This window comes from Phodopus roborovskii, unplaced genomic scaffold (assembly GCF_943737965.1).
Source record: "Phodopus roborovskii unplaced genomic scaffold, PHOROB, whole genome shotgun sequence".
NCBI classification, from domain to species: Eukaryota; Metazoa; Chordata; class Mammalia; order Rodentia; family Cricetidae; genus Phodopus; species Phodopus roborovskii.
The window spans coordinates 8,111,112-8,135,223 of NW_026126459.1; the positions used below are offsets into that span (position 1 = coordinate 8,111,112).

Consider the following 24,112-nt stretch of genomic DNA (forward strand, 5'->3'; position numbering starts at 1 on the left):
CACACACACACGTGTCACTTCTCAGGTTACATCAAACAAAGATCATGTCCCTTGCTGCATGGAGAGGCTGCTTACAGTCTCAGTTTGGTTTGGTTCGAAAAGGTGCACAGCTGCTGCACCCCCCCCCCCCCGGGGTGAGAAGCCCTGGCCACTATAGACCTGAGCTACCCTGGGGTTGGGAAAGGTACTAAAAACTACCACTCACTCTGCAAGCAGGGTTAGGAAGGCTCAGGGTGTGGGCAGTGCTTGTGCAAGAGATACTCAGGCATTCATCAAATGACTGAGATTGAATATTTAGATTTGGAACATTTTTGGTGTGTATACTTTATCCTGCTGAGTTTCCACAGCAACACTACAGGCTGCTACTATCACCAATCTTGTCGTAAAAGACATGTGTCTTCAAGAGATACACCATCTGCCCCCGATGCAGCTCATGGAGATGGTGGCCACAAAGTGAACACTGGCTCAAGCTCCCCACCCCAGATGACCTCTGTATCCTGAAAACTCATTTGATCTTGTTCTCAAGCACCAGTGGTAAACTAAATTAAGGCATACCTATGTACCTGGGCACACAGATCCAATCCCTCCTTACCCATATGGCCAAGTATGGCCATAACCAGTGTCTTACTTGTGGGACCACAAACCCCTCCATCATGTCCTATATTTCTCATTCTTAGAAAGAAGTGGTGTGTGTGTGTGTGTGTGTGTGTGTGTGTGTGTGTGTGTGTGTAGGCATGGACATACCTATACATTTTGACTTAGTACATCACACTTCAGTGTGTGAAAGTCCATGCTCAGCAATTTCCCTCCATAGTGAAGGCAAATAGCCCAACATTCTGACAATAAGGCCATGCATGCAACTAATCTGACTTTCTAAATGTTCTCAAATATTGCTAATGCTAATTGGTGCTGCAGAGCTACTTTTAATGTAACCGCAGAGTTTTCAGTCAAAAGCAGCAATGACTAAAAGCTACTGGTAGACATCAGGGGACACGGTAGTTGTATCTAAAACTCTGTCAGATCAGGGCATGAGATCTCTTCCCAAACATGTTTCTGTTGTAGTTGTTTATTATGTAGCCCTGGCTAGGCTGGTACTCTCTTTAGCCCAGAGTAGCCCTGAACTCACAGCACTTCTCCAGCCTCCGCCCATCAAGTGCTGGGGCCACGAGTGTGTGCTGCTGCCACCAAGTGTGACTCCAAAATACTCTTTTGCGAGACCTGGCTGTAAGTTCAGCCCTGCCTAGTATCTGTCACTTCAGGGCAGATTTTCCAGAAATGTTTAGAAAACAAAAACTTAAATCAAATAATCTCTCAACTGTAACTTGAAATAAAAACATGTGAAAATGTCAAGTCATTAATTTAAACTGTATTTTGTTAAGAACACTGACTCCCAGCCAAGAGACCTTCACAGACCTACCTTAGGGCTGTCATCCAACGCCTCCAGTAGGGAGCTGACCTTCACTGCTCCGGTGCCCTCAGGGTCAAATGTCTGCTTCAGTTCGTGGAATTCTGAGTCATTTAACTTTGCAACCATGCAGTTTAGAACATGTCGAAATTCTTCCCAAGTCATGTGTCCATTGGGTGTCTGAGCAGGACAACATCAATAATATCAGGAATTATTTTTTAAAAAGACATTTTAAAAGTCAGGAAACACCATGTGCGTATTCAACAACAGTAACGCATAGGCTTTGGCCAAGCTGAGTCATGACTTAAAACAGCAGTAAATGGCTACTCCATATGCCACATGTGACAAGAGTAGGGCAGAGGTGGAAGCCACCAAGGCTTTCCAAGGCTTCCAAGGCTCTTCCTATAACAGTTACTCTACTAGGAAACAGGTATGCAGTGGCCTGGAGGAATGAGGTCCTTTTGGGGAGCACAGGCCAACCCCTTCCAAAGGGTCTCCACAGCATTAAAACCCTCTTCCTCCTAGTCCCACCTGTTGGCTCAGAATGTCAACCAGATGTGTTTCCAGTATCTCCAACCTCGTGGATTACAGAGATGGGCAGTTGCTGAGGGAAAGATCTCTGCCATGTTACATTAATACTAGAAGCAAAGCCTTCTGAAGCAAGCATGTCCCCATGGAACTGAACACTGTCAATAAGTTAACTAAATATGAAAAATTAAGAGCCCCTGTTTTCTGGGAAAGGTAACACAGAGCCTCTAACTTGGAGAGGGACATTCTGAGTGTCAGTCAGCAGCTGTCATTCATTGCCACAGTCTGGTATAAATGTGGGTTCAGAAGCTGAGAAGAGAGCAGAGTTCTTTTTTAAATTTATTTTTATATATGTATGTGCTAATGCCTGTGTATGTGTATGCATGTGTATCTGTGTGTGCCTAGTACCCTTGGAGGCCAGAACCTCTTTTGTGTCAGATGTCCTGGAAGAGGAGTCTCAGGAAGTTGGTGCTGGGAACTGAACCTGGGTCCTTGGAAGGAGCAGCAAGTGCTCTTAAGTGCTGAGCCCCTAAAATTCTTATTTTTGTTTTTATTTTCTGTGTGCATTTGTGGTGTATGCACACACACGAGTGCAGGTATCTTGTGTTACATGTGAAGACCAGAGAAGGTTAAAGGGTGTCCTGATGTCACTTTATTGAGAAAGCCCCCCCCAACCTGGGGCAAGGTTGGCTGCCATAGAGCCCAGCCATCCATTTGCCTTCTTCTCAATGGCACCAGGCACATGGTTCATGGCTACGTCTGGCTCTTTCCTGGGTGCTGGGGATTCAAACTCAAGTCCTCATGCTTTCACAGCAAGTGTTAGTACTCACATCTCCCAGCTATGAAAGATAGGTTCTCTGAGGTAACTGAACTAAACATGCTTGTTTGTGGTTTGGTTTTGAATGGTAATTAGTGTTCAATCATCCAAACAGGAATCACTGACAACTTCCTTACTAACTTCTGAGGCATGCCCAGAATTGTGTGGTCAACATCAAGGAGACAAGAACATTTGCATCACCCCCAAACCTGTCTCCTGAACAACTGTGTTCCCTCTCATGCCCAGCATCCCCTTTCTTTTCATTCCTAATTGGTATTGTATGGAAATGTCACATACTGCTTTTCTGTGTCTGGGTTATTTTCAGTTAGAACATACGAGTGTCACTTGAAACATTTATACTTGTGTCTTTTCGAGGATATGTTTCTGTGTCTCTTGGCTGATACCTAGTTATGGAATCACTAGATCACATGGTCCATTGTTTGATCTTTAAGGAACCCATTACACTGTTGTTCGTAGCAGCTGAACCAGTTTTCATTCTCAGAAGCAGCGTATAGAACTGCGATGTCTTTGCATGCTTGTCAACTCAGTCGCTTTGACTACCCTATCCTCCTGGACAAGCTGTAGCCTCCTGATCACCTTTCCACTCATTAGATACACTGAGTGTGGACTTTCCTACCGCCAGTGGGTCTCCCAGGACAAGGGCTCAGGCTCTTACCGTGCTGATAATTAACAATGCCTTCTTCAGGGCTGTGTAGCGCTCTTCCGAGTACCTGAATAACTTCTTGATGATATTTTCCTTGCGAGACTGGCTTCTAGAGTCGATGCTGCAAAGAGGAGCAGGAGAACACCAGGAAGGATATTGCACCCTTGGTCTTGTTCTTGGTGCAAAAAGCAAGTGCCCTCAATTCTCACAGTACTGGCTTTGTGGGGGCTCTTTCTTCAAAAAGGGTAGTGTACAGGGGCAGGCCTGTTTGCTACTAGGTGCATATGACAGTTAACTGCCCTGGAGGGGCTGTGCACAGCCTTCCATTAGCTATGCATCCTACTTCCCTCTGCTCCCAATGCTGAACAGTCCTAGTCAGGCGTCTTTCAAAACCCATGAATTTGATGTCACAAAAAGGCCAAGAAGGAAACCAAAGATTGCTGGCCACCTGGACCCTGGGGCAGGCAGTAAGCTACAGCACACCAGTCCCACAGCTGAGGGCATTTAAGTCCCAGTCTCTGTCCTCCAGTGACTATGCCATGGCCACTTGCACTCTCAGGACTTCTTCTCTTTTTTCACCTTTGACTTTTTACCCTGAAGCTCCATCAACCATATGAGTGTTCTTGGAGGACACGGCCACCCACTTTGCGAGCTAAGGCTTGTAAATTCCCATCAGAAAGGGAGAACAGACCCCTGCATGGTGCTGAATAAAAATGCCCTCCACGGGCTCATTTGGTGGAACTGTTTGGGAAGGATTAGGAGGCATACCTAATCTTGCTGGAGGAGGTGTGTCTCTGTGGGTGGGCTTTGAAGTTTCAAAAAACTCATGCCATTCCCAGTTCGTCCTCTCTGCCTCCAACTTTTGGATAAAGGTGTGCGCTCTCAGCTACTGATCCAGCCCATGCCCGCCTGTCTGCTGCCATGTTCCCTACCATGGTGGGCATGGACTCTAACCCTCTGCAACTATAAGCCCCAAATAAATGCTTTTTAAAAAATAAGTTACCTTGGTCGTGGTTTTGTTATAGCAATTGAAAAATTAGATACTTTGTAATAAAATTCAGTTATGGTCCTCCCTTTCCTCATTTCTCAATAGATATTTCCTATTCCCACAAGAGGGGAGCATGGCAATGGATGGTTTGTGTATGGGACTATGCTCACAATTGCTGGGGTTTTGATCAAACGTCTACGCACCTCTGCGGCGCCACACCTACTCCCCAGGGGTAGATGGTTCATGTGTAGCACCATTCTCACTTTTGTTGGATTTGATACACTGAATATGCAGTTCTGCAACAACACAGCTACTACCCCTTTTTAGAAATGTACTCTGGCTCTGTACCTCATGGCTCATGTGACTAACTGGAAGAGAGTGACACAAAAATTAGACTGTATCGCTACAAGCAGATACTGGACAAGCGATCCCCATTTACCTATTGTCATGACTATCAGGCATGGTGACAGGTCCTTCTCCATTGTGGGAAGACTTCTTGCACCTCTGGCCTCCCTACCAAAGACTTCACTAGACATTGTCACCACCACCACGACAATCAAAAGTATCCTGTGATAGTGCCAAGAGCCTCCTGGTAGGCACACTGCCCCTAGTGGAGGATTGCTGTTTTAAAGCTAATGAGAGCCTATACAGGAAGATGATAAGTTCAAGGCCAGCTTAGGCCACACAGTAAGACACTGTCTCTAATTTTTAAAAATGCCACAAATAAATGAAACTTTAATTTTATCCAAATAGCCTTAAACAAGGTGTTATCAGACAAGAAAACTGTAGCAAAATAGAATTTCTCAAGACACATGCTCACAGCTGCCTCCTCAGACACATGCTCACAGCACCTCCTCAGACACATGCTCACAGCACCTCCTCAGACACATGCTCACTCACAGATGCCTCCTCAGACTCATGCTCACAGCTGCCTCCTCAGACACATGCTCACTCACAGCTGCCTCCTCAGACACATGCTCACAGCTGCCTCCTCAGACACATGCTCACTCACAGCTGCCTCCTCAGACACATGCTCACAGCTGCCTCCTCAGACACATGCTCACAGCTGCCTCCTTGCAGCAGGGCAAGAGAACTCTGGACATCTGAAAAGCTGATAGCCATGGTGGTCATTAAATATCTGAGTCCTCAGGTGGGAAAGGCTCCAGTGAAGCAGAGTGAGCACTAACTCTGTGGTACATTTTGCTTTGCAATAGGGCTAAGCACTCTCAATGTACCCAATGAAATTATATATTTATTTAAAAAAACGCACAAAACAAAACAAAAAAACACTTTGTCTATTTCTTCATGGCTCATGCATGGTAATCAATAAAGATCACACAGAAGGTAAACGAGAGACTCCTTGGAGATAAAGTCTAAATTCTAAAGTGGTGTCTTAGTCCTTTATTCATTTTACATTTCTGAGTTGCCACTACAACTTCCAGTTGAAGTTACAACAGACATTAGCAGGAAACAAACACTGGTGCCCGAGGCAAGAAACTCCCATGACTGCCACATCACTAGCAGAGCAACAGGAAAGCAGGTTATTTCCCTTTCCATAAAACACACAGCCGGTTTGTGCTTGCACATGGTCTCCTGGGGAGCCCTGTGAGCAGGTGCTGTGTGTGCTGGAGGAGCCTTCAAGCTCAGGGTGTGTGGTCCCACTGGTATTTCCCAGGCTCCTTTTTCTCTAGAAGCTGGAACAAGAATGCCATCCCTACTGTTTAAGGAGACTTTAAGCAAAAAAGGTGAATGCAAAATTATGTATAAACACTAAAGCACTAGTTAAACATTGACAATTAGTCAATGAAGACAGTTGGTCATTGAATAAATGAAAAAAAATTCAATCCACATGTTCTCTAACCTAATGCATATTGTAGTTTGTACTCTGGTTTTGAATATACCTGCTTCTTTTCTTCTGGGGAATTGCCTTGCTGACTTCCAACCCCTGCCGCTCATAAAATACAGTTAAAAACTGCTTCCAATTGACTTTCGTGGTAGTTCTAAGTCCAAACCTGTATGAAACAAAAACTACATTAAACCATTTTTCTTATAATACCACATGGATTAGATACTTAATAGTGAGTTGAAACCAACTGCTATGAATTTATATGAAGCTTCAAATCTAAGGCAAACAAAATCGTTTTGTAAAATAGCGCCACAGATTGACTCTTTAAAAGGGGAAACCAGAGGATCTTTGCACCCTGTGTCAACTTGTTCTGTCAGTGGGTGGCAAGTGCTGAAGGAAGAAACAAAGGGGTCTGGTCAAAATTCTGGTGTTCATGAGGTAATCTTTCCCAACTCATTACTTGAAGAAGTCAATGAATTTGGTCAGCAAGATGATGGCTTTTAAAGTAGTCATGACCTCATTTTGGAGCCTGTCACTGCTTACTGTACATAGTAGAGAGGACAGTACAGTGGTTCAGGGTAGACCTTTCAGGCTGGGGGAGAGCTCAGTGGTAGGGTATTTAATTAGCATTTGCAAGGCCCTGGATTTAATCACCAGCCCTGCTAAATACACACACAGACACACAGACACAGACACACAGACACACAGACACACACACACACACACATCCACACATACCAGCAATGATAACAACAAGGCTAGGCCTTGAGTGGAAAGGTATCCTTGACTGTATGGTTGACCCACATGAATCTTTCCTTACACATGGAGAAAGCCGCTAACAGGCAGTAGGAGGCACTGTGTCTAAGAAACTAGGAGCCAACACATGCATGGGCCCACAGTATCTGAAAAAGCCTGGGCTTCCAGGGCTCCTGCTCATATCTATACCTTAGTCCACTGATCCCTGCACTGGGCATCTCCTGCCACACATTAGGAAGATTTTATGGCACTGGAGGTACTGGACTTAAGGTCTTTGCCATGGCAGCAATATAAACTGGTACACAAAGTTTTTTTAATTATTCATTTTTGAGATTAATATTATATAATTTCTTCCTTCTCGCTCCTGCCTGCTAACCTTCCTATTTGCCTTTCTTGCTGTCTTTCAAGTTTACAACATCTTTTTTTCATTAATAGTTGTTACATGCATGTGTGTGTACTATCTACCTATATATTCCTAAATATAACCTGTTCAGTCTGTACAATGTTACTTGAATGTGTGTTTTCAGGGCTGACCATTTGGTGGTGGATAACCAGTTGGTATACTCTTCCCTGGGGAGGATTGTTTCTTAGTTGTCTGTAATTCTTTGTGTAGGGTTGAGGCCTCATGGTGTTTCCCCTGTCCTTGTTCAGCTCATGTTTAGCCAGACAACTCCTGCACCTAAGGCACTGGGAACTTATGGAAGAGGGCGAGGAAAAACTGTAAGAAACAGTGAACTGGGGAGTTTGCCAAGAGACTGTGTCTCTGGGTAATGTCAGAAGCTATGCCCAGAAAGTCTCCCCACATAATTAAAGCTTTAGTAAGAATAACTGAAAATTGGCCAAAAGTGCATTTCTAAATTGACATGGCCCTGTGAGTCAGGGTCCCCAAATCATGGAGTTAAAGATGCCAGTGGGGACATCCTGGAGCGAGATCAAGCATACATCTGTCCCTTCCCTTCCTAGTGTGGAGACCTTTGACAAGTGGCTTCCTTTTCTAACTGCTCACCTGTAAAACCACTGCTGTAATAGTCAAGGAAGCTCTTAAAGGATAAAGGCACGGATGCAGGTTGTGTGTGTGTGTGTGTGTGTGTGTGTGTGTGTGTGTGTAGGGGATAATAACATGCAAGTGTTTAATCAAGTACCTCAGCTTCCCATGTGGGCCAAACACTAATATCACACATCCCTCCACAACAGGACCATCAAGAGCCCACATAGAAACATCCCATCTGAGATGCCAAAGCCAGCATGAGGCAGGCTGCTGCTTTACAAATCTGCATGAAAACTGGACACACCTTTAATCTCAGCACTCAGGAGGCAGAGGCAGACCGATCTCTATGAGTTCAAGGCCAACCCGATTTACAGAGTTCCAGGACAGGCTTCAAAGTAACACAGAGAAACTCTATCTCAAAAAACAAACAAACAACAAAAAAAACACAAAAAACAAAACAAAAAAGAAAGAAAACTGGACTGAAAAACTTGAATTCTTTGCTTCCATCGGCAGTTCTCAACCTTCCTAACATCGCCAGTTCCTCATGCTGTAGTGACCCCCAACTATAAAATTATTTTCTTTTTATCAGGAACAATAACTTTATTTTCTAACAAGTCATTTTCCTACTGCTTCAGCATTTTCCTCTCAGAAGACACAAGTTTTAGAACTGGATCATTTGGCTGGTTCTCTTCTTGTCTTCTCCCAGTTCAAAATGCTTGCACCTCTTAACGGCCAGCATCCTCTTCGACCTGCAGTTGGGCTCCACACACTCACACCTGAGCACCATTTTCTTCTTTCGGAAAATTGGCTTTGTCTGCCCACCGTAACCACTTTCCTTGGGCATACAGGGAATCCTTGCCCTTCTTATACTGGGTCACTTTGTGAGGCTGATGCTTGCCACATTTCTTACAGAAAATCCTTCGGGTTTTAGGTACGTTCACCATGTTTTCAGTAAAGGTATCTATGCAATGAAAACAAGAGACCCGGAGTCCGAGACCGCCGCCTCCTGCGCACAAGCCCAACAGGAAAGGGCCGGGCCTATAATATTATTTTCATTGCTACTTCATAACTGTAACTTTGCTACTGTTATGACTCCTAATGTAAATATCTGTGTTTTCTGATGGTCTTCAGTGACCCCCATGAAAGGGTCATCCAACCCCTAAACTGGCTGGGACCCACAGGCTGAGAACCAGTGGCTTACACTGATGATATCTCAAAGCACAGAAAGCAGAGGGGGTGTGGCTTGCTGTGAGCCCGCCTTCAGCACGCAGGGTAGACTGTAAGATGACTGCCATGGTTCAAAAGCTGAAGCAGGGGACCAGGCCTAGCTCTGGCCTTAGTTAATCTTACTGTCTCTGGGTTTTTTTGTTTTTTGTTTTTTGTTTTTTGTTTTTTTTTTATTATTGTCCACTGTGTGACAAGAACAACCTGAAGGAGTGGTTGTCTTTGTCCCAGAGGTTTGCAGACCTGGGAAGCATCTGCAGCCAGAGGATTAAGGTCATGTGTGTCATTGGCTCCAATCCTTCACTTGTGATGAGGTGCCCACCAGCCTATGGTCACCATCTTCTGCATGAACTACATCTACATCTGTCACAAGGCTTCTTTAGGACAGAATGCCTGTGATGATTCCCATCCACTAGGTCACTGTATGCAAACTGTTTTCTGCCAGCCCTACCTTCCACTGACTGATTTATCGGCAGCAGGCTGAGCCTCTGGTGCAACAACAGTCCATTGCAGAAATGCCATCATTGTCACTAGACACCGGACAACTGGGCACCATAAATATTCCAAGTGAGAGTGGTGCTGGCTGGCCACAGAGAGAGGAATATGAGAGAAGAGTTACTGTTGGCTTGAGACGGGGAGAGCCAGACCTCACCAAGAGCCTCTGTTCAAAGTTAAGCACTTCTGAAAATATTAATTGCATGTTGAACCTATGGCATATGCACACACACACACAAACCTTGCTGTGTTTTGTTTCCTGCTTTTTCTTCTTTGAACAATTTGAACTATGTGGGGCAAGCAATCAGTCACTTCAATGACAACTGTCAGATCTCTTCCTGTGCCTGGCTACCCCAAGTAGGAGCTCTGGCTAACCATTCCCTTGGAAAACAACTAGACTACCTCCAGGAGAGCTAGCTGTCCCCACTCCTCCACTGCCACTCTGAGGGACACTGAGGGACACTTCAGTCCAGCACTGGAACTGATGCCCTGGCTCCTGCAACAGACACAATGGCATCGGCCATCAAAAGCTCTGTGTAGGATAATAGCTTTCCAAGAATGCTCCAGACCTACAGCTCCACAACGGACTGCTGAGACATCCAGCCTCGTGAACGAAGCAGCTACCGTGTTCTTGGCCTTTCTGATGTAAGACAGCCATTGCTAGACTACCCAGACAAAATGGTGCAAGCGGATCTAATAACTCCTTTTAACAGATACTCATTCTATTGTTCAGTTTCCTTAAAGAACCCTGTGTAAGTTATCAACATTATGTATTTTCATCTCAAGTTGTGTTTTCTCTAGTAGTCTGGTATAGAAAAGCTACATGGCAGTCATACTCTATACAGAACAGAACTTGACAGAACTCAACATACATGGTAGAAAAAAAGCCTTTCGGCAGGTAAGGAATAGAAAAGAACTTTTTTATAAATGAATGAAGGATATCTGCTATGGAAAGCCCATGGATGACCTGATGTGCACAAGATTGAGAGTCAGGGAGAAGGGTGACAGAGAGGAAAACTTCCTAAGTGCGATGAAGCAGGAAAGAGATGAGAGACAGGGGGCTATATGGTATGAGAGGTCTTTATTCTCAGGACCAGTGACTGGCAAACTCAGAAAACATCAGGTGTCTACAACAGAACTCTAGACCAGTAAGTAAGTCAGGGGACTCATTAAAAACACACTATTTAGATTTAATGAATATTTTACTTGTATTTTTATGTTGAAGTAACACCAGCTCAGTGGTTAAGAGAACTGGCTGCCCTTGCAGAGAGAGGATCTGGGTTCAATTCCCAGCACCTACATGGTGGCTCACAGTCATCTCTAACTCCAGTTCCAGGGCATCTGATGACCTTTTCTGGCCTCCATGGGCATCAGGAATACATGTGGTGCACAGACATACATGGAAGCCAAACACCCATAAACATAAAAATAATTATAATTTAAAATCGCTTATATTTCTAATTATTAGCCACAAATAGTTGGAATTGTAACTTTTTTGAGACAGAATCTCACTGTATAGCCTAGGCTAGTCCAAAACTCACAGAAATCTATTCACCTCTGACTCTCAAACACTGGGATTAAAGGCATGCATGACCACATCCAGAAAAGTAATTTTTTTTTTAAAATTCCATGTTTAATTAAAACAAAATTCTGCAGAGATGGCTCAGCTGTTAAGAGTGCTTGCTGCTCTTTCAGGGGATTTAAGTCTGGTTCCCAGCACCTACATCAGGGAGCTCTCAACCACTTCTAACTCCAGCCCCAGGGGATTGGATGCCTTCTTCTAGCCTCCAAAGGCACTGTACCAATGTGCACAAACCTACCCTCCCCACACACCACTAAAAAGAAATCTTTTTAAAAACACATATGTAATTGTATTGGGGTGTGTGTGTGTGTGTGTGTGTGTGTGTGTGTGTGTGGTGGTGGTGGTGGTGGTGGTGGTGGTAATAGTAGAAGGTGGCTGATTACAAAGGACAAGAGCAAAAACCATAGCTGTCTATCTCAACTGAGGTAGCAATAGCACAATGCACCCTTGCTCAAACTCATCAAACTACACAATGAAGAATGACATAAAAGTTAAACTTCAACAGAGCTAGGGGAGAAAGGGTAAAGACATAAAAATTAAACAAAGTCCTTGAACATACTTTAAAGGAGCCACATAAATATTTTTAATGGAAAACGATGGGCTGATGAAAGGGCTGGGGGGGGGGGCACTTGCTACCTGGTAACTCAAGTTCAATCTCTGAAATGGGAGGAGAAAACCAATACCTACAAGTTACCCTATGACCTTCAAAGAGAGAGAGAGAGAGAGAGAGAGAGAGAGAGAGAGAGAGAGAGAGAGAGAGAGAGGAAAACATCACCGGAGATGAAGAACAGGCATATCAAAACAAGAAACTATGCTGCTGACTATCAATTAGCAAGGATTCCAAAGCCCCAGTGTTAAATGCCTGCCAAAAAATGGCTCTCTTGAGCCTCCCCTGTAAGAATAAATTAACACCTTTCTGCAGTGCATTTTAACAATATGTAATGTAAACCTTAAAATGGTTCAAGCCCTTTGACTTGAGGAATGACAAAATGCATTTCAGCTTTTTAAATAGAATGAGAATGCTTCTGATGCAAGAGTCTGTGAGAAAACAGACTGTAATTATACCTCAGATGTTTCCAGCTATGAATACATGAGAGTATGGATATGTGAGTGTGTGTACTCACAGATTCTGAAGTCAAGTAGAAAATACTAGCAATATCTATCTCTGCTATATCAGCAGTGGCTATCTCTGGCTACATTAGCATCACTATCTTTGGCTATATCAGCAGGGGCTATCTCTGGCTACTTAGCAGTACTATCTCTGGCTGTATTAGCAGTAGTATCACTAGCTATTATGAGCCTAGGTAATCTATTTTTCCCTTTATGGTTTCCTTGTTTTCCTGTTTGGAACATACATGACTATAATTAACATAATAAACACAGAGCATACCTTCCCTAGAATTTCCATAGAGAGCACTATTAACCTAAAATACAGAGAGACAGCCACCCTCCACACGGGGCTGTGGATCAAACTCTGGGTCTTGTACAGCCAGACACTGGGCGATATTCCTGAACCTGGCTTCTGTATCTCTCCATTACCCATGAATCATTCACTGCCCTAGGCAAGCCCTGCTCTGGATCCTTAGGTGAGAGCCTGCTCCCTGTGTTTTCCCCACCCCAGGGATTTGGGTGGAGAATTACAACGGCAGCTGCATCCACCATGCAGCAGCAGAAGAAACACTGCATCACACTGCTAAAAGCTGCATGGCTGGACAATGACTACTGTCAAGGGAGGCAACGAAGAGTGGCAGGAACAGAGATGAGTCATGTGGGTCCAGGACCCTGACTAGGAGGACACAAGCAGGCGTTCTGTGCAGAATGTAGCACAGGTACAGCAATGACAAGGGCAGGAGGAAGACAGAAAAAGGAGGAGATAGAACCGACATGGCTGACACTGTCCCCTCTTTGGTGCCTAAAGCTTCAGCCTTGTCCCCCCTGCAGTCATGGTCACCTCTGGGGCAGCCTTGTCTGTGCCTCTTGTCTGCTAAACCAGCCATACCATCTAGTCTGCACCTGCACTGCTGGCCTTGACTCTGCTGCTCATGGCTGCTCAGCAGCAACACTGGTTTTGTTCTAATGAGCATTACCCATTCTCTCTCCTGCCTTCAACTCCACTGAGCTCCTTCCTACATATGGCAAACCTGGAAGGCCCTGTCCTCCACAGTGAGCCTAGAGTGGTCAGTGTCCTAGGTGGACACAGGGCCTGCTGCTTGCCCCTCTAGCTTCCCTGCTCTGTGTTCTCAGGCTGACTGCCACATGGCCCATCAATGGGTAGCCCTCAGGTTTTCTGATACCTGAGCATGAGCTGAGAGGCAACCATGGTGTGTTTTGCTTGGCTTCATTGTCAGGACAGAGACACCATTTCTTTGCTGAAACCCAAGCTCCTGCTGGATTATTCCTACAGCTGTGGATTAAAGGAGTCACCACCACTCACCACTGAATGATAGGATGTTCATGCACATGAGGATTTCTGGCCATATCAAAGTGCTCACAGGGTGCTCAAGTAGGACCAAAGGGCAGCCAGATATTCTTGGCTCTGCAGATCCACACAGAAAGTCCAAAACAGAGTGAACAGATGCTAGAGTTGACCATTTTATGTAAAAATTTGTGGCCTTTTCCCAGGACACATACAGCCTAGCACTCAGACCCAGAGTTCCTGGATCAAGGATGCTTCTGGATACGCATGGAGAACAAGCTTGCTAAACAGCCAAGGCTACAGCTGAGATTCCTCCCAGCCTTGTCTAGATGCTCCAGGGTTTCCCTCAAGCCAGGAAGGTCTGTCCACCATGCACCAAGGTGACTGCACTAGGAAAAGACACCCCAAGCAGCTAAGGTGTCAGCAAACAGGGCTCTAAAGGGTGAAGGCCGTGGAAAGTCATAGAACCAGCAAAGTCTGTTGGGTAGAGCTGAGGCTCACAGAGGTGCTGGGTGAAAGTTGAATCCATTTCCCAGAAAGCCCCTGGAGATTACAGGCTTATCCTGTAGCTGCTTCACCAGCTGCAACTGATTGTTGGTCAGTGTAAAACACTTGCACTGACTGGTGAGATAAGAGCAACCATGACAGGATGGGCCCAGAGGGGGCAACACTTTGCACAGGCAAGTTAGACAGTCCAACTTCCCCATGTGCCCTTGCTGGGCAAGAGAAAACTGGGGTTACTGCTAAGGAGTGAAAAGATGTGGTCCGGTTCCTACCATGTTTCAACTGGTCACCTGGTTGGCCAATGCAGAAGCTCCTTGGGCTGGGACAATGACTGTGGAGTGAGGTAATGATGCAAACGAACATGGAACTCCACATGCTCTGGCATCACCTGTGCATCTAGGGACAAAGTGACTGGAAGTGTCCAGTGCCTCACAACACAGGTTCCTTCACAGGGCAGGGCCAGCAGCAGACCTGCACATGTCTTAGAAGCATTGACCCACCTGCTTTCTGTGGAACAAAATGTGAAGAGGAGACTGACTCCTGCAAGTTCTCATGTGCCACAACCACCACACTGGACACCTGTAAGGAATGAGTCATGGTGGGGGCCCATTTTCAGTATGGGAGAGTCATGGATAAGAAGGAGACAGCAGGCCCATCTTCCCTAAGCTCTGTCAGTTTACCCTCGGTTACAGGCAGTATGCTATGTGACATGTCATGGGTCAGAAAAGGAGGGACTCTCAAGGCCCAGGATGTGCATTGAAGTTTTATGAGCTGAACCAATAGGATAAGGAATCTGGGGAGGGGGCAATGCTAGACACCAAGAAGAGTGTACCTCCTAGAATAACTCATGATGAGGAATTCATGGGGTAGAGAGGCATGATTAAGAATATATAATCAGGGCTGGAGAGATGACTCAGTGGTTAAGAACATTAGTTGCTCTTGCAGAGGTCCTGAGTTCAATTCCCAGCAACCACATGGTGGCTCACAACCATCTGTAGTGAGATCTGGTGTCCTCTTCTGGCCTGCAGGGACACATGCAGACAGAATACTGTATAATAAGTAAGTAAGTGAATAAATAAATCTTTAAAAAAAAGAATATAAACCATCACTTTGTGTCAGCTGGAGTTCACTGCCACTTGCCTGTTCTCTAAGCTGATTTTAACTTAGGAAGGCCATGAAATAAAGTGCTTTGCTCTCACTACTCTGTATCTCCTGTACTCTTGCTATGAAGTAAGGGTCATCAAATGAAGGGAAAATTACCATGGAGGCTATATAGAGAGACATGGGAGTCCAAAGGATGCTATGAAGCCCCACCATCCTGTAAACTGCCTAGGGACTTGGCATCTTGGCTGGAAGAGTCCCATTAAAATAAAAGGCTCCTGGTCCTTGTGCCACCAATCACAAACAAAGTGACACATGCTTGAGTGGTGCCTTGGGTTGGGCCAGTGATTCTGATCATTTGCATAAGGAAGTATCTTTGCTGGGCAGTAAAAAGTAGTTGCAGATGGTGTATGCAGGGGGAGCCTGAAAACCAAGACACCTCATGCCACTGCCTTTCACTTGTTTCTGGTCAAGGGTGACTGTGAACAGAACAGCTGGAAATGCTCAGGAATGGGTACTTAGTAGACAAAGTCAGACAAAATCTGCCCAGGTAAACACACACCATGATGGTGAGATAAAAAATATTTAGACTACATATGGTTTCCTGTTAATGCCCTGAGTCCAGGGCAGACAGTAGTCAGGACCACTTCAGGTAAAAGCAAGAGAGATATGGACACAACCCTGTGGACCAAGTGATGCCAGCATGGCTCCTCATGGGCATTCATGACTCTCTGCTCCTAGCTCAGGCCCCAGTACAGGTTGCTCATGGTAAAATCCAGCAGGGCTTCCCTTCATAGGGGATGACGAATTAATCCTGAGTCTTTAACAGTCACCATTTAAACTGAAGAAATAGGGTTAAGAACAAAACTGACAGCATGGGGAGCTAGCATTCTCTCTAAAGCCATAATGGAAAATAAATGGCTTGTCTTTGTTCAGTGGATAGGCCACTCCAGATGGGATCTACAGAGAAGTGTTTGTGCACAGTGGAAATCTAAACTGATGTAATAGTACAGGGAATACAGGTTGGCTCAAATTATGAGCAATCATTTAAGATATGGCAAATCAAAACCAACTGGGTAACAGGGGTTGCTGTCAAGCCTGGTGATCCAAACCCACATGGCAGAAGGGGAGACTGACTCCTGCAAGTTGTCCTCTGACCTCTACATCTGCTGCATGTGTGTGTGTGTGTGTGTGTGTGTGTGTGTGTGTATGTACATAGAAAAAGGTTACAGATGAGCTATTTTTACAACAACAGAAAAAGGAAGGATAATCTACTAAACAACAACAGGAAAATAAATCATTGATTTGGAAAAAATTTTAATTTGAATATCCAATTTATATTACAATGGATTGAAGTGTTTTGAAGTGTTTAATTTTAAGAATGAGACAACATGGGCTAGAGCAAGCTCTTTACCCAAGCTGGGTAGGAACGATGAGATGAGTGACAAATTTTAAATGACAGAAGACATTGAACAAGAGGAGATGGATGTGTTTGATTATATTAAAATACAAACTTTGAGATGCTAAAGTATCGCATTAATTAAAAGGAAATAGCAAGCTGAGAGAGCTCTTAGACAGGTTCTCTTTTGATGCATACATGATTATAAAGAATTAAACCCAAAGGTGATAAAATTCACTCTAAATCCTTCTGTTAGGCCATCAGCCCATTAGGACATAAGGAAGATTCCCACCGAGGGAGGCAGAGTCACAGCAGGTTGGCACCTAGAGGCGCCTAGCCTCAGTGTCAGCCCCAGGAAGACAAATTAAGACAATAACAGGCCACCACTTTGTGCCTCATACATGATCAATATTTAAAATGACGTTAATGTGTAATTCAGGAGAGGAAGTGTAACTGGGACACTCACAGCTTGTGATGGCAATGTACACTGCTGGGATGCTGTTCTACAAGGACAGCTGGGTGGTCCTGCAGAAACTCCACTCAGGGGCGTGTGCCCTCAGCCTACAAGAAGGCCAGCCGGCATGCAACATGCTGTGCAGCGGCCAGAACAAGAGGAACCCTGCTTGGGGAGGTGGGAGGAGAGAACCAATTCCCTAACTGCCCTCTGACTTCCACGTGTGTGTGCCCGTGCTGGAACTGTTGTCCCAGTCTATCCTCTGAGCCATACAACAGCCATCTTGGGGAATTCAGCTGCACCCTTTTTCAAAAGGTCCTCCCAGCTGGGCTTGTTGACTGTTTGCACCCTGGTGGAGGGTTATAAGACCCTCACCTGAGTTCCCAGCCTCCTTACCACCTGTTGCTGGCAACTCTGCCTTAACTGAACATACCCATGGGAGAGCTAGAGTGTATAGGAAAGACTGGTGGAGGGGGTTTCATCTATGCAGGTAAGGGGAAGCCCTCATCCTTGCCAGGTAAAGGTTGTCCAGGTCCCTCCTGTTGGGGTAGGTACACCCACACCCGATGTAACCTCTCTGTAGGAAGCCTGATAAACTCATTGGTTTCACAGAGTGAACTTTGGCAAAATCATGCCTTAGTTTGTCCTTGGGACCTTAGGAGAGGGTGGGACACAGAAGGAATTTTAGCAACTTGAATACAGAGAAGGGGGGTAGGGAAGGAGAAGAAAATATCTCCAATCTTTGACAAGTTAATCTGAAACCAAAACCCCAAACAAACCACTAAAAAGAACCACAGACACAGAATCAGCAGCAAAGAGGGGAAATACATCCAAGTCTAGAAAAAAAGATCCTGAAGGTAAAAGTTGAGTTTTTGAAAAGTTAAACAAGGGCTGGAGCTATGGCTCAGTGGTTAAGAAAGGTTAAACAACTGAGACTCCTATTAGCTAGACTAAGAGAAAGAGAGAAAAGAAGAAAAAAAAAAAAAAAGCTAGACATAGTGGTGCATGATTACAGCTTCAGGGTTCAAGAGGCTGAGACAGGAGGACTCTGAGTTTGAGGCCAACCAGAGCAACTTTGTGAAACCCTGTCTAAAAAACTTGGCTAGTAGAAGACACCTGACAAACATTAGGTAGGACATTACTACAGTGTTTCAATGCTAGATAAGACTGGCAATCCATGATTTTGGTGAGAGATGGTCACACATGCACCTTCAGGTCTACGATAGAGGACATGGGTGTCACACCGGGTAGCTGTTCCATATCTGAAATGTTTGATTTGGGATTTCTTTGAGTTTTGGAATGCTTCCATATATAGTGAAGGACCTGGGGACAGACCCTTGGATGTCACATCAGAGCTCAGAAAGTTCCAGATTCAGAAGCACTTCAAAATTTGGATTTCCTTTTTGAAATGTATTATTGTGTATATGGGGGGGGGCATGCCTCATGTATGGAGGTCAAAATATAACCTTGCTGAGTCAGCTCTCTCCATCCACCTGTAGGTGGGTTCCAGGGACTGAACACAGGCCGTTCATAAGGCTTGAGCAGCAATTGCCTTTACCCACTGAGCCATCTCCACAGCCTGGAATATGGATTTTCAAGCTGGAGATGCTAACCCATATTTAAATCATGACACAGACACTGGGACATTCACTTTGCTCTTGTTTTTGGTGCTGTACCCCTGGGAATTCTGGATAAGTACAAAAAGGGCTTCAGAAAAATCTGGGTCCCTGAAGAAGAGGCTCTACCAAGAGAACATGATGGCCACCTGCATCCCTCACATGCTCATTCTATGTACCCAAGGTACTCATCACTTGGCAAGTCACCCCAGCTGGGATCTATTCATTGTCTCTTTCAGCATTTTTAGCACCTAGCACAGTGTCTGGCAGAGGAAAGCGCTTGGTAAATGTTAGCGGAATGACATTTCATGCATTCATTAAAATGATAATTTCCAAGAATATGAAGCCAATAGGAAAGGAGTCTAAGACAGCCATTTCTATTTTTAAAATCAAAGCAACACTGTAGGTGTACCTGACTACAAATGTAAAAGTTTCTTATGCGTGTGAATGAGGGTGTGGGGCAACACAGAGTGTTGGGCAAGGGGGAGGGACATCTTCTAGCTGCTTCCATTATTTCTGTTACATTACTATTATGAAATTTGAGGCAAAGAAGGGGCTCTATATATATGGCTTCTAGCTATCTAAGAAATAAGTCCTGAGGTTGGTCATCAACAGAGCTGTTTCCTGAGCCACAGAGCCACTCACTGGGCTCAATTTGTTACTTGCTTTGGAAATTCCAGGTGGGGTTTTTCTCTGTCATGCATGGTGCTATCAGAGTACCCCAGAATTAATCCAGCCCAAGTGTGGTGCTGGGCTCTTCTGTTGCTCTCAGGCATCTTCTCTAGACAAGCTCAAGATGGCTTTCCCCACTTATAGTTACACAGGATACTCTTTCCATTTGCTTCCATCTCACTTTGTGTGACTTGCACAAGAAAACAAGACTATTGTGAGCAATATTTTTGTGTCTATATGCCACACTCCCATTGGCACAAGGGTTCCTTACAGAGATTGCCAATCCTGGTGTCAGGCAAGGGGTAGAAGAGACTGGGTGTTTTATCATATCAGGAGGCAAAAAGGCTCTTAGAGTCCATGCTGGCCTCAGCAACAAGACACGGGCAGCAGTGTGAAAAAGCCCCACCAGCCAAGAGCAAAAATGGAGTCTCAACAAGTATGACTGTAACCCGCTGGGTACGGAGGTGCAGCCAGTTATCCCAGCACTCAGGAGGCTGAGGTAGATAGGTTTCAAGTTCAAAGCCAGTCTAGGCTACAAAGTGAGACCATGTTTGAGGACATTAACAAGGAGGAAGAAGAAAAGAGAGGGAGGAAAGCATGAGGGGAAAATAACTAGTGAATTAGAATGTATGAAACACGTTTAAATTTGAGAATTCAGAATAATTAAGAAAAGGTTATTAGGAAAAGATTCCCATTCCTCTCTGTGGAAGAGGCTGGTGGACCAACTCCTTATTTTGAAAAGCAGCCAGAGAAAGGCCAAGCCAATGGCATTTCTTTGAGCACTGTACTTGGTTTTGTTGCTGCTGCCGTTTGATTTGTGTGAGATGTGGAGGTCACCAGTGCTAGTTCTTACTTCCCACCTTGTTGGAGACAGTGTCTTGTTCACGGCTGCATAAGGAAGACCTCAGCTTCCCAGAACTCCTCTGTGTCCTCCTATCTCACCACAGCAGAGCCGAGTTACAGATGTGTGCTCCTGAGTCCAGTTTTACATGGGTCCTGGGGATCTGAACTCAGGTAGTTGTGCTTGCATGCCAAGTGCTTTCCACAGTGAGCTGTCTCCCTAGTCCCTGGCTTTCTTACCTAACTGTAGAGACAACACTCATCACAGAAGCATTGTAACACAGTAGAAGAACAAAGAGAATATTACCACCCTATGGTCTCTAGGGAACTATGGGATCTATGTCTGATTGACAGAGACAGCTAACATGAATAGATAGACAGGCAGCCCACACATCTCACCAGTCTGTGGAGAAGTTTTGCCTGAAGCTGATAAATAAAACCACAGCCTTGGGTCCTCATGGGTGCCAGTTTAGGGGAGGGTAGCTGCAGGAGGGAAAGCGGACTTAGGAAATGGTATTGTGGGTTATAACAACCAAATCCAGGCTGTGAGAAACTCCAAGGAACATTTAACCTAGCCTTGTATAAAAGGAACAGGTGGGAAGGAAGCCTGCAGATTAACAGTGAGTCAAGGTGTGCTGGTGGGTTTTATGTAAAGTTAACACAAGTTAGAGTCATTTTGGATGAGTGAACTTTAATTGAGAAAGCACCCTCACCAGACTAGCTTGTGGGCCTTTTTTTGATTGATGTAGGAGGACCTAGCTCACTATGGGTGGTGTCATCCCTAGGCTCGTGTTCCTAGGTGCAATAGGAAAGCAGACTGAGCTCACCTTAGGGACCATGGCCTCTGCCTCAGTTCCTACCTCCAGGTTCCTGCCTTGACTAACCTAAATGATGGAGTGTGACCTTGACACTGAAGATGAAGTAAACACTTTCCTCCCCCAAGTTGCTTTTGGTCAGTGTTTTATCACAGCAACAGAAACCTAACTGAGAAATGAGGTGAGCCACAAATGGCAATATGCAGAATGATTTACATTCTGACTCTTGATACTGAAAAAGAAAACAGGAGCTGAGCAGTGGCACTTGGGCCCTGAATAGATATTTATTAATAACAGTGATGATTATGTTTGGTATGAAGCTGTCTTGTCATTATAAAGAGTTTGCATCTATTGGAGGTGCAAACAGAAATGGAAGGCTTCATGTTTATTTTCTCAGACATCAGGGTTGAGGCAAATGAGCAGAGATGCAAAGGCAGTAACCAGCAGGCACCTGGGGGCTCTCAAAGCTGGGAACTGAGCTCTGAGTGGATTTGTAGGGCTTTCTCTTTGCCTTTGCATGTGGGGAAATCTCCGTGGCACCAAGTTTAAAGCACTAAATAAAAAATAAACGAGGTTCTTCTGTGTTGTCCCGGATGACAACTGAGGGAAAACCTGTCAAGAAACAATGGATTCTTACCTTTTCATTAACTGGATAAAAATCCTTCTTGGTAGTCGATATACGAAAGTGTCAAGGACAACCTTCAGGTAATTCAGAGAGACGTAGCCAACTTTGGAGGGGTCTCCTGCGCTCAGGGCTTTTTCGATCTTTTCATAAGACTTTGAAAGCTGCAAGGATTAAAATTCCAGTGTTGCATCCAGCCAAGTCAACATCCTGGAGCCACACAACCCTGCCATTTTTGTTTTTCTTCTTAAACCAAAACCTCCCCACATCTCCGTCTCTGAAAACTGATCAAAAAGTTTACTGTGGCATGTACTGAACCTCAAATGTTTAATTGATGAGCTCATTACAAACAGCACCCTGCTCACTGCTGACAAGTTTCTCAGGGAGGGACAGCAAGGACGATGGCTTTACCTCTGACTGTAGCACTAAAAATGCTCAGCAGCACTGCCAGTGTGGGGCATCTTAATATGCTTCCAGCATTCCCTACCGAGAGCCCATGCCACACACTTCTGAGAAGTCAAGCCATCAGATTTGCAAGCTGGGAGCATTTTATTAAAAATAGAAGTTGCTTTGGTGGTATGGAAATTGATTAATATAAGAATTATATATACATAATAGATACTGGGCACCTCATAAATTGTGGTTTTAAAAGGGGGTAATTATAAAAGAGTAAACCAGGATTTTTCTGGGACTCTAAGGATGCAGTGAAGTTGGTTCAAAGCTGGTTTGCATGACTCATAAAAACACTGTGGATGCTAGTCATCACTTATGGAACACTGCTATTTAATATTGGCTGATAACTATATTTATTTTCAACCACCTCAGTTTGTCTGAGTTCAGTTTTTCCTGCTAAATGAAAACTAGAATAATCACCAATTTGGTATAAGAGAGAGCTTTCTTTAAAGGCGCCTGGAAATGGTCAGACATGTACAGGTGTCTCCATCTGCCCAGGGAATATGAAGTAAGTTTGGAGATGCTCCTGAGTGGACATAGCAGTACTGGAGATTGTTTAAAATACCTGGAGGGATTAAAGGGCTGGGAGGGGCTCTTGATGCACAAATCCCCTCAATCAGAGTACAATCCCTGAGACCCAGATAAAGGGCCATATTCTGTGACATGCGCTTGTAATTCCAGCACTCTTACAGAGAGGTGGGAAGTATCAGAGACAGGAAAACTGTCTCTGGCCAGAGAGCCTGGTATACACAACACAGTGACAGACCCTGAGTCAATACAGTGGAGGAGAGAACACACACACACACACACACACACACACACACACACACACACTTACATTTTAGAATTCTAAAATATTTAAAGATCCAAGTCTCTTAGAAAGGGCCTAAGCTTCCAAGAAAGAATTAACACAAATTTTAGTGAGCTCACTTGCTCCTTCCATGAGAGAGAGAGCTTCAACTGAGCCCCTGCCAGGGAGAAGACTCACCCAGAGAAACAAGAGCAGCTTGTGACATAATGCTCTTCAAGTTTTCATGCATTTACTCTGCTAATAAAATCTTTTTTTATATTTTAAAACTGTGTCTCACTCACTATACAGTCCTGGCTGGTCCAGAATTCACTATATAGGCCACACAGGCCTCAAACTCATAGAGATCTGCCTGCTTCTGCCTCCAGAGAGTGGGGATTAAAACCTTAAGCCACTGGTGGAATCCATCTTAACATTTCAAAGGTATGTGGGCTTCAAGGCTTTTCAGAGCATGTGCAGCCACCACCAAGAGCTTCTAGAGTGACACAGAAAGAGTATCTAGGTGACTTATGAATCCCCCCCCCAGCCAAAAAGAACCTCACTGTTTAAAGGTTTTGTGTAAGAAAAATACAAGCAATTCAGCAAAGTACACAAAAGGACCAGAAGTATGGGTGGGATATCTCACACTCCCAGGTCTGCACTCTGGAAGCTCCGATGCAGTCATAATTACAGAGAAAATTTTACAAATGGCTAATATGTCACACTTTCAGGATGGACAGGGGCTTTTGTCACTTAGCAACATGTGTTGAAACATTTTCATAAGAACCAGTGCATATCAGCTCTTTGGGGTGACACATGGCATACCATGGCATCACTGGCAAGAGTTACAGCTGTTAGTATTCAGGCATCTGCACTGGCCTGTCCTTGGGGTTCTGACAGGATACGCTCTCAGCTGCAGCCACTAAGAGCACGTCCTATGCACATTCACTATGTTCCCTTTTAAAGGGGCCTTGCCCACCTCCAACCCTTCTCTCCTTCTTTCTCTCCCCCTCTCTGTCTGTTCCCTTCTTCCTCCCTCTCCTCTTTCCCTCTTTTCCTCTCTCTCCCCCATTCCTTTCTCCTCTCTCCTGCTGCTCCCATCAGGAGCCAGTCTCCCCACTTCCCTTCCCCCTTTTTAAT

The 24,112-nt window shown here is 44.8% G+C and overlaps 1 protein-coding gene across 1 annotated transcript in view; it reads right to left on the reverse strand.

Annotated features, from left to right (window-relative positions):
* The window catches only part of Efcab6 (EF-hand calcium binding domain 6), a 170,281-nt gene that overhangs the window by 75,148 nt on the left and 71,021 nt on the right, over positions 1 to 24,112 (reverse strand). Inside the window, exons 8-11 of the mRNA XM_051189518.1 lie at positions 21,748 to 21,896; positions 6,304 to 6,414; positions 3,427 to 3,535; positions 1,418 to 1,585 (exon numbers count right to left, since the gene is read on the reverse strand). Of these exons, the coding sequence (XP_051045475.1) occupies positions 1,418 to 1,585; positions 3,427 to 3,535; positions 6,304 to 6,414; positions 21,748 to 21,896 (537 nt within the window). The remainder of the gene's footprint in view (positions 1 to 1,417; positions 1,586 to 3,426; positions 3,536 to 6,303; positions 6,415 to 21,747; positions 21,897 to 24,112) is intronic.